The sequence below is a fragment of the Equus caballus genome, chromosome 22 (assembly GCF_041296265.1).
Source record: "Equus caballus isolate H_3958 breed thoroughbred chromosome 22, TB-T2T, whole genome shotgun sequence".
Taxonomy (NCBI): Eukaryota; Metazoa; Chordata; class Mammalia; order Perissodactyla; family Equidae; genus Equus; species Equus caballus.
The window spans coordinates 1,388,479-1,399,022 of NC_091705.1; the positions used below are offsets into that span (position 1 = coordinate 1,388,479).

At 59.1% G+C, this 10,544-nt stretch overlaps 1 protein-coding gene across 10 annotated transcripts; it reads right to left on the reverse strand.

Annotated features, from left to right (window-relative positions):
• Nucleotides 1-907: 907 nt before the first annotated feature.
• LOC102150685 (ral guanine nucleotide dissociation stimulator-like) lies at nt 908-10,175 on the reverse strand. Of its 10 annotated transcripts, none has more exons than XM_070247038.1 (15): nt 9,925-10,118; nt 9,412-9,522; nt 8,355-8,548; nt 7,646-7,753; nt 6,791-6,981; nt 6,364-6,644; nt 5,361-5,576; nt 4,912-4,958; nt 4,319-4,388; nt 3,475-3,543; nt 3,333-3,397; nt 2,957-3,031; nt 2,338-2,370; nt 1,502-1,961; nt 908-1,211 (listed from the first exon to the last, which is right to left on the reverse strand). In XM_070247038.1, exons 1-12 carry the CDS (start codon nt 10,060-10,062, stop codon nt 3,010-3,012), a joined length of 1,512 nt encoding a protein of 503 aa, XP_070103139.1. In that variant the 5' UTR covers nt 10,063-10,118; the 3' UTR covers nt 908-1,211; nt 1,502-1,961; nt 2,338-2,370; nt 2,957-3,009. The 10 variants fall into 10 exon arrangements, with proteins under 10 accessions (XP_070103139.1, XP_070103136.1, XP_070103138.1 ...); XM_070247035.1 differs by having other exon boundaries at nt 2,957-2,989; nt 4,912-5,015; XM_070247037.1 differs by having other exon boundaries at nt 4,912-5,015.
• Between the last annotated feature and the right edge of the window lie 369 nt (nt 10,176-10,544).

Genomic DNA, 10,544 nt, shown 5'->3' on the forward strand with positions numbered 1-10,544 from the left:
GCATGATCATCTATCCTCCTGGGAAAGCAGAGCTCACCTGGGATCCATCAGGCCCAGTCTGGGAGGAGTGGCCGCTATGGACCTGGCAGAAAGGCTGGGGGCATCTAGGGAATTTCTGCCCTAAGATACAAGTGTATGCAGAAGTGCAGAGATGCTGAAAATCCTAGCTCACAGGGAGCCCTAGGTTTATGGAGGGAGACCTGACTGAGGCCCTAAAAGCTGCATCCCACAGCTTTCCCCTTGGAGAGACAACAAGCAGGAAATGGTATTCGGAGTAAGGGAGTAGAACCCAGGAGGAGCAAGTCTAGGTCAAGGGTGAACAGGGAGCCCCTCTGTGGGCCCGAGAAGGAAGAGTCCTGCCTGCCCACGGTCCATCTGCACAGGACATTCCTCTGGCCTCGTCCTCTCCACGTGCATGTTTTGAGCTTTTGACGGTATTTTCCCCACTTAGAGCTGAAGCCATTCCGGAAACTGAATCAGAAAACAAGGTCCTAATCTGTGTGCAAGAGAAACCGGGAAATTCTTCCCTCTTCCAGCAGAGTGTAAAAAGGCAGCCACTGTCCTGGGCAGGACATGTGCTAGGGACAGGCACGTGCTAGTTTGAAAGACACCCCCAGCTCAGTGGTTGTTGCTCTGCCTGAGAAAGTGCTTCCAACCTCTTAGTCCCAAGGTTGGAGGGACCATCTCTGCTCCTGGACAGGGTGAACCACACTGCAATGATCCTGTCCTTGGAGGGAGGGTGACTTGGGCATGTTCTTGAGTAGCCAGGGAGGGGACTGGCCTTTCTCCCTTCTCTACATAAACTGAGCTGATGATGCTGTGAGGTTTCTAAATTGGAGGAGGAATGTGAGTTTCTGGATCCCATTTCCATGAGCATGGCGAGTGAAAGATGCACACCTCCACTTCCAGGATTAGAAAGAAGCAAGAATTTAATATAATACTCAAACGGAGCATTTACCATTGACAACAAAATATGGCCCCTCCAAATAGGGAAATAGGTGCTGGGCAAAAGGGGTTGGGAGAAGAGGGGTTGGTGCCTTCCGTCGTGGCCTCCAGGGGACCCCAGGAAACGGATCACAAAGTACTCGTCAGAATCAGAGGAGGTGGCCATGTGTACCCTGAGTGTCCCTGCTGTGTCCCCGCTGTAGCTCAGCTGGTCTCAGGAGGGTCATCGACCACCAACACTGGGCCCTTGGTTGGGGGTCTGGTGTCTGGAGAAAGAGAGGCATTTCCTGAGGGGCCTGCCCTGGAACCACAGCACACACCTCCTCCATGCCCCCACCGTGCTCTGTGCTCCAGCCCTGTCCTGAGTCCTCAGACAGCTAACAGCACCCCATCTGTCCCTGACACAGGGGCTATTTAGCATCACCCACTTCACAGAGGAGGAAACCAGTCCCAGAAACGTGAGTGCAATCGCCCAGGATGGGACTGCTCAGCAGTGGAGCTGGAGCCCAGGGCCAGCTGTCTGCCTCCCCAGGCCCACGCTCAGCCTGAATGTTACCTGAGCCCGTGGATTCAGCCACTGCCGGTCTGGACACTCACTCTGCCCTGAGCGGTTCTTCTTGTGTTTGAAGAAGAGTCGAATCTTTCTGGCCCAGTGGTATCGGGGCTCCAGCTGGCAGGACAGGCTGTAGCTACAGGACAGAGCGGAGCTGGGAGCTCTCAGGAGCCACACATCACATGTGCGTCCTGGAGCCTGCCAGCAGCTGGAGTCGAAGGGCCCCAGGGGTCGCCATGCAATCAGATCAGGGGCTGACCATGGAGCAACGGCCATGGGCTCTGGAGCTGGTCAACAGAGAGAGTCTGCCCTGCCCTCCCCCAACTCCTGACCCGACTCATCTCTCCTCCTTGCTCAGGGGCTCCACGGCCTGGAACCAGGCCCCAAAGTGCTCGTCGGGCTGCACGGTGTACAGATTTGCAGTCTCCTGGAGCAGCTCGATCTCCTCCATCAGTTTGAATTGCTAGGAGAGAGCAAGCACAGGATGCCCACAGGGCCTGAGTGGGGGACCCTGCAGGGCTCGTGGAGGGGCTGAGGAAGGGGCAAGGGGCCAGTCTGGGGCCTTTGCCCACTTGGGAACCCTCCCTCCCTGCGATTCCAGTCAGGACTTGCCTGCTCTCACACTTGGCCCAAAACAGCTCCTCCTCCAGGAAGGAGTCTTTGATGCCAGCCCTTCCCCCTCACCCGCCAATGCCATAGGATCCCTAGCTCTGTATATCGAACTGTGCGAATAAATGTTCCACCCTGGGGATTGGGCCAGAGGGGGTCCTGCCCACTGCGGGGGGGGGTCTCTGATTTCCAACCCCCGCCCTCCCCACTGGGAGGCCACAGCTGCTTACCTCATTCCATTTCCGACAGTTGAGCACATTGCCCTGGAAAGCAGACAGCCGCAGTCCATCAGAAACAGCCCCCTTGGGCCAGCACTAGCCCCCGTCCACACCTCTTGCAATGTTGCACTACTGCCAGTGGGCAGGCCCATCCAGAGCCCGGACTTGGACCTGGGCCAGTCTCTGGGCTCCAGAGCAGGGGGCACAGAGCAACTGAGGCAAGAGACCTTGTAACCCAACCCTCTCTGATGACACGTGGGGAGACTGAGGCCTCAGGCAGGAAGGGACAGCTCAGCCGCTGATGTGCTTCCTGACTGGGAGGGGCCCGACTTCTCTTCCCTCACTGGCAGGGCCAGAAGGAGAGGCTGAGTCCAGCTCAGACACCACCTCCTGGGGCCACACAGTCAGGCAGCTCTGAGCCTCAGCAGCCCAGGGAACCTGGACGGTGGCTTATGCAGAGCCTGCATCACCCAGTGGGGAGATGGGCCTGACACCCCAACTCCCACACGAGGCTGGAGGCCCTGCTGAGAGGACCTTTTCCAAATGCAGAGAGCTCAGGGCTCAGGACAGAACTCTCTCCTCCCCACCCTCAGGAGCCTGAGCCCCCGGACCCACCTCCGGGCTCACTCACCTCCACATAATCCTCCATCGTAGCGTCCAGCAGCTCCAGGGAATGGAAGAATGTCACCAGGGAGGGGACGACACCCTGTGCCGCCATCGGGATGGGCATGGCGATGAGCTCCCACTCTCAGGTGCCCCCATGAACCTTCCCCTGAAACCCCTCAGCCCAGCCTCCTGCCCACCCCACGCTCCCACACAGAGCAGCCTAGGATCCTCGGGACACCCCAACACACACAATTCCCTCCCCCGCTCCCCTCCAGGAGCACCAAACTCCATCAGTCAAGTCCCAGGGCTGGCTGTTGGCCCCTCCCAGGGGCAGTGGCCCCTGCCCTTCCCCACCCCAAATCTGCCCTGCTGCCAGCCCTTCCAGGCCTCCTCCTGCTCACTGCCACTGCAGGCCCGTCATGCTTGGCAGCCACAGCAGATTCACCTGAGGAGGAAGGCCCCTCTCCTGAGGGAGGTCTCCAGCTGGGAGGGGGAGCCCCCTCTCCTCTGACTCCTAGGCCCCTCCCCCACAGTCACCCTCACCTGCTGCCGCTGCCTCTCCTGGGCTCCCTGGTGGGCCCTCTCTGCAGTCTTTAACACGGAGGTCGCCTCCTGTCGGGGCCGAGGACAGGGTCAGTGCGCCCATCCTCCCCTCCGCATGTCCCCCAAGGCCCCTGATCTCAGACCCTGGCCATCGGTTCCAGTCCCCTGCTGCCTCTGCTGCTCCCACCTCCAGGGTGCTCTGATTCTAGACAGTCCCAGCTCCAGGACTCAGTCCTGTGTGACCTTGGGCCTGCCCAGGCCTCCCTGGCCCTTTCCTCAGCTGAAAAGTGTGAGGAGAACGTCACCTGCTTCCAGGAGTCTCCTGAGGACTCAGAGTCATCTGCGTGTCATCACTGCTCTCCCCTCACCTCTCGAGGAGGAGCCGGCACAAATCTCCTTGCGTTCCTGTCCTCCCTTGGATGGTAGCACCCCGCTGGGAGGCCTGCACTGCTGATCATTTCCCTCCACTTCCCAGAGGAGGAGACGGAGGCCCCCAGAGGGGCAGTGACTGGCTCAAGGACCCACTGGGAGAGGCTGCTCCCCATGCCAGCTACAGGCCCTGTCCCCGCTGCCTTCACCCCAGCCCTGGCTCCAAATCTGACCAAGGCCCCGACCTCTGGACTCCAGGGGTGTGTCCAGACCCCAGCTGAACAGACAGGGAGGGGGAGGGCAGGGTGTCTTGGGGGGCCTGGCCAAGTGGCCCCGGCCTGCCCCACCCTCACAGGGCTCTCTGACCCCCAGCCTGGGCCGAGCCTTGCCATAGCCTCACCTCCTAGGATCCCCTCGGGATGCTCCCCTCCCCTCTCCTTCTGGCCTCCTTCCAAATCTCCAGCCTCCAGGTTACCTGCACTAGCAGCTCCCTGCTCACGCGTTTCTCTCTCCTGACCCACTTCTTCCAGGTTCGAGAACTCTCCCTGCAGGGTGGGGAAAGCAAGAAAGAAAGCAAGAAAAACTCTGGGATGCTGGAAGGCAAATCCCATTTATTTGAGAACCCAGCAGATCCAAACCGCCTGGGGCCTGGATGAGGGATTTCGCTGGGGTGCTCTGAGCTCTAAGGTCCCCATGGGACTGCGGAGGGCCTCTCCTCTTGTCCCTTGGGGCCTCCATTCCCAGATGTCCCAAACAGATCTCTTTGGAAAAGTGTTGGTTTCAGCTGCATAGAGGCTTCTGTTGCTGCAAAGGAAACACCTGAGAATCTCCACCTGGGCTCAAGTCAGGATCTGGTCTGGAAGGAAATGAATCCCTGGGACGGAACTGCTGGCCTAAGGGTGCTGAGAGACTCAGAGACCCAGCACCCAGGTCAGTCCCTGTGCCCGGCGTTCGCTGTCTCCCAGGTGGTCTCAGCTGACCTTGGGGGACATGCCGGCCCAAATCAGGCTGCCTGGGCCACCTCACCCTCATGGTGCTTGGCTGGAGAGCAGACCACCCACTACCCACCTGGAAACTTGTCCCCAGGTGTCTTGGAGACGGGCAATGGCAGGGCTCTGCAGGGCAGAAAGGATTGTGTGGAGGAAACAGAAGTTCCCGAGGCCTCGACACTCCTGGGGAAGCGGAGAGATGGAGCCGTGAGGGGGAGCTGAAGCTCTGCTGCCTCTGGTTTCTGTCCCCTCACGGACTTCCCCTGTCCTGGAGGAGACACATGCCCAGGGAAGCCAGGGAGGGCACACCTGCCACCCGACGAGTAACACTGCCAGGCACAAGGATTTGTAGTTCAACACAAGGAAGGAAGTGAGCTTGTCCCCACTGGGACCTCAAGTCAAGGTCAATGTGGCCCTGGCATGAGGGTCAAGGGACAGTCCAGGGACTAAGACCCCAGACTTCAATCCTGAGAGCTGAGAAACAAGAGGCAATTCCCACGCATCCAGATAGGGCGTGCCAAGGCTTACCTCAGCCACCCTGATCCACAGCTCAACCACCCTGGCCCTGTCCTGCGCTGTCATGCTCGCGTCCCCAAGGCAGGTGACGAGGATGCAATTGGCCATGGTGTTGTCGTGCATCACAGTGTCACAGACGGTGGGTGCCAGGGACTCGCGTTCCCTGTTGTCGCGCTCCGACCAGATGGAGCCGAGGCAGTGGGCGGGCACCAACGTCTTGAACGGCTCCTGCAGAAGATTCAGAGTGTCACCCGATCCTGCCGCACCCCAGCTCGGCGTCCACAGTCCCCCATAGGCCCAGGCAGGGTGAGATCAGAACTGGAGCTCAGGAAGCAGAGCATGTGGCCTGAGGCTTGTGGGAGTCCCTGGGTTTTGTCTGTGTCCACTGAATGCACCCAGTCCAGGATGACCCCGGACACAGTACTGTGGGGAAGGGAGTGGACATTTGCTCCCAGCCCCATCTCACTTCCTCCAAGCTCCAGAAGGCAGCCCACACATGCCCACCAGAAGGGCCATCATCCACCCATCCCAGTGCCCCTCGGGTCCCACTCCCCATTCCCATGCACATTCCCTACAAGGCAGGGACAACCCCCAGCTTTGTTTGACTGTCTCCACTGGAGTCAATACACATCACCTTCCTGATAAGTGCTGAGGCTGTCCGGGCCACCTGCGCAGGTGGGGGATCCGCCCAAGGACCTGGCAGCACTTCAGTGAGTGCCCATCCCCCACCAAAGGGCCAGACTCTGCCCACCTTCCACTCTCTCCCACCTCATTCATCGGCACAGCCACCCTGTACAGCAGGTGCTCTGAGTGTCCGTCTCTACTGTCCCCTGTTCTCTAGGGGACAGCGAAGTCTTGGGGAGAAAGAAAGCTGCCCAGGTCACAGTGTTGATAAGGGAGGGAGCAGGGATTTGGACCCAGATCATCGGAATCCTGAGCAGGGAATGGCAGGTGTGGGGCGGCTCATGGCACGGGGAAGGCAGGGGCCACCCACCCCGCGAGCTCCTCTGCTCACCGCAGCCATCCTCGTCAGCTGCTCTGCCACCAGCTGGGGAGGGAAGTCCAAGATGTTCAGCTTCTCCTCCCGCAGCTGGTCCTCGGTGGTCACGGCCCAGGGGCAGCTGGGCTCTGGGGCTGCCTCTAATGGTGGCCCTTGCTCTGGTCCTGGAGTGGCTGACTCAGGGGCTGCTGGCTCCAGTTCTACCACACGTGGTGAGACTGGAGGTGCAGCTGGCTCCGGCCCGGGGGCTGGCACTGGCTCTGGCTCTGGAAGTGACAGGAGCTTTGGAGCTGGCTCTGGAGCAGGATAAAGAGAAAGTTTCACCCACACACCTGACGGTTTCTGTGCCTTTCCAAAGATAGGAAGGGCTCCACTGCCTCTAAGGGAACGCTAGCCCATGAACCTCAACACAGACAGTCTTCCCAGACTCCGGTCCCCTCACCTTTCCGTTCAGCCTCAATGGCCTTGAGATGCTCCAGGTGGCCTGGCAGAAGGTAGGCATGGCCCTCCACATGGGAGCCACCAAAGCTGACGTGCAGAGTGGCCAGCTGCAGGGTCCAAGAGGGAAACCGCAGGGGCTCCCTGCAATCCTGCCCTTGGCCCAGCCAGGTTCCCAGCAGGAAATAGATAGCACTGCGGGGAGGCAGATGGGCCAGAGAGTCAGTGGCCTGGCCTTTCCTTAAACACTGCCCTCCCAAGGCACTCTTGTTAGCTTCTGCGCCCCTTTGCCAGACCCTCCCCCTCCAGAGGAGGGCCCCATCCCAGCCCTGAGCCCTGGCTGGCTGTCCTGGCTGTGGCAGGCCTGCTCATCCAGCAGGCTGAATACAGAGTCTGTGAGAGTCTCTTGTTCCCACCGACACTCTCCTCCCCAAGAGTCTGGACACAGCTCACCCAAGCCCTCCATGTATGTGGGCCACTGGAATGAAGACTCCAGCAGATTTGGGAGCAGCTTGCTCACACACCTCCTACTATGGACCTGGTGGTGGTGCTCACAAGGTGTGGATGTGGAGAAAGGGAGGCAGGAGGGGCTGGGACTCTGCTGGGAGTGGGTCTCTAGGGGACAACGCAGCCCAGCCTCCCTTCCAATTCTCAAGGGGCCTGGGACCCATGCACAGCTCTCTTTGAGTCCAGTCCTGCCGGAGTGGAAGCCACTAGAACTCAGCCCCCCCATTGGAATCACAAGATGGGTGAGATGCAGGGTTCTCCCAGGCCTGACCCAGCCACAGCCTCCATCCTCTCTCCGCACCCTGTTTGCTAGAGACAGGAGGCCCTCCGTCTGCACCCAAAGACCACTCACTTTGGGAGGTGGTCCTGTCCTCCAGCATCCCGCATGCAATGGGCCAAGCTGCCTCCATGTGTCCCAAAGGGGATGAGGGCATCGCCCGGGATGGAGGGTAGATGGGACCTGTGAATGATGTCAAGTGTGACTGTCTGACTCTCAGAATAGAGGGGAGGCCCTGGGAGGCTGTCTGCTTCAGTCACTGAGTGACACTTAGTGTGTCCAGAAGTCCTGCTCAGAGTAGGTCCTTCATAGACATTGTTGAATGACCTCCAACCAGAACCACCCCAGGTGTCTGAGTGGGCCTGTGGCCCCTCTGTGGCCCTAGAGATCCCTAAGTGGCTACACCAAGGACAAGCACCAGGACCAGCTGGATGGCATCTCAAACTCCTTGACAGGGTGCTCTCCAGGTGCTTTTCCAAACTCAAAAAGCCACAAGCCAGTGAAGGGAGAGGAAGACTACTTTCCGTGGGGGACAGAGAAATAATCACCACCAGCAACCACAGCATGGCCCACCACCCTCTCTGCAGAGCCGGGCACCAGGGCAGCACCTGGAGGGCTGATCCCATTCATCCCTGGGAGAAGCCTAGCAAGTTCATCCTCTCCCACCCCATGTTTCAGAGGAGCCAACTCAGGCTCAGAGAGATGCGGTGACATTCCCAAGGCAAGACACACAGCTGGCAGTGGGCAGAGTCACCACTGTGCTGAGGAGGAGGTGGGCAGTCACCTGGGAAACAGCTGGTCCAGCACCTGGTGGGCTGTGCTGGAGCCTGAGTAGCTGCAGAGGGAGGTGATGACACTGCAGAGGACTCTGCTGGGGAAGGCTGGCAGCACAGTCTCTGAGAGCCTCTGCATCCTGCCTGCCTGGAGGGCCCGCATCCTGCAGGCCTCAGTGACAGACAGAGTGGACTCATCTTCACTCTGGGTGGGACGAGGAGGGACACAGAGTCAGGGTCACCACTGCGAACCACCAGCGTTATCGGGGTCTGCAGCTGACCCAGGAACTCCTAGCCCCTCCCAGACGTCTGCGACAGGAGAGACAGGGGTCCCAACTCAGCAAAGTTCTGGGCTCTCAAAGTGCAATCTGACTTTGGTCCTGCGAAGGATTCCACACTGAGCTCCCTCGAGGCCATTTGCTCGCTGAGGGACAACAGAGCTCCCTCTGTGCAGAGCACCAGCCCAGTGAATCCTCAACAGACACCCCTCTCTAGAGAGGAGAACAGAGGCTTTGGCATGCCAAGTGGATTCTCTAGGTCCTGTGGGTCAGAACTGAGAACCGCCCAAAGTGAGGGCTGAGGGACATCCCCTCTAACTGCCTGAGGCTTCATCAGACCCTGACCTGGAGGGAAATGTTATGTGGCCACCTCACCCCTCCCAGGTCTGGAAACAGTGTACAGGGCAGTGACACGTTCTGAGAATCCCTTTGACTTTCAAACACGCTGATGGTTATTTCTCTTACATTATAGGGAGTTTGGAGACCCTCCTTATCGAGGTTCCATGTTCCAAAAAAGGCAAAATTCAAACATACTCAGGGCCTAGTGGGAAGTGACAATGCCATTAACGTTTTCTCTAATCTTCCTAGGAAAATGCAAAGAGTGCCCTCCTACCCTCCTATGCAGCTGGTGGGGAGGAGTGGAAGCCCAGATTCCTTTGGGACTGTGGGACACTCAGGGGGAACAGCCCTGTTAGGGTCCCAGGAGAACAGCAGTTTGAGGTTGGATTCTGGACCTGCCCTGGTCATCTCAGGGGCCTGGGTGGGAAGACCCCTCCGTGCCCACTCTCACCTCAGAGCAGCCCTGGTTACTGATGGTGGCGCGGTGCAGCTGGCCCCTGTCCAGGGAGATGGAGTACCCGAAGCCATCCGCCAGCTCTTCGACCACCTCCTGCGTGCAGCTCTGCAAAGACAGTGCCCGAGAGCTGGGCCGGGATGTCTCAGGCACCTGCCTCGACTTGGCCACAGGAGGAAACCCCAGCAGAGATCAGGTACCCAGCAGTGTCTGTGTAGAACTCCAGCCAGGGAGGGAATGAGATGACACCTGGAGGGCTCGGGACTGACATATACGTAGAGGAGCTTGGTCCCTAGCACCCACTCTCCCATCCTGCTAGCCAACACCTAGGCTGGGAACATGACGTACTGCCAGGTTTCCAACACCGAGCAAAGGGCTCCTGCCCAGGATGGGTCCCCCCTCAGCCCCGCCATCCCTCACTCCACTCCCCCCGGACACACAAGGAGGCTCAGAGGGGTGTGGGGTTGGGATCCCATTGTGGCCTAAGGCAGTTGGCCTGCCCTGTGTTACCTGAGGGCTCCTCCTGCCAAATGGCCAGAGGCGGTGCAGGTGAGGGCCAAGCCAATGTGTGTAGCGACTGAAAAGGCTCTGTTTCTTGGCTTTCCTGAAGCCACAACCTCGACAACTCGGGAGACAGCAGGAGAACATCCTCTTGTCTTCAGTGTCTCCACTCAAGTGAGCTCAATAGGAGGCCATGTCTAGAATGTGGGCGCCTGGAGACCAGTGTGCTAAGTTCTGTTAGGGTCTGTCTCCAAGGAAGTGAGGTCACTTCCTCAAGCTTCCATTACCCGGGCCTCTTCCTTCAATCACACCAACCCAAAACCCCTCTGGGATCTTGGCTGCTCACCCTCCTTGCCCATGTCATCTCCAGAACTGTACACAAATAGCCAGCACAGAGCCCCACACAGGACCTTGAGATGGAACCAGGTTTCCAGCTTGAGGAAGCTGAGTTCAGCTGAGTTCACGCCTCTTTTTCCCTAGAAGCTCTGTGTCCTGGAAACACCATTGTGCCTCCCAGGGCCTCCTCACTCCCTCAACCTGCACGATGGGGACGAGGCCAGAAATAGCTCCCTCAGGACGTCCTCAGCTGTAGAAGAGACAGTAGTGACAACACCTGGGGTCTGGTTTCA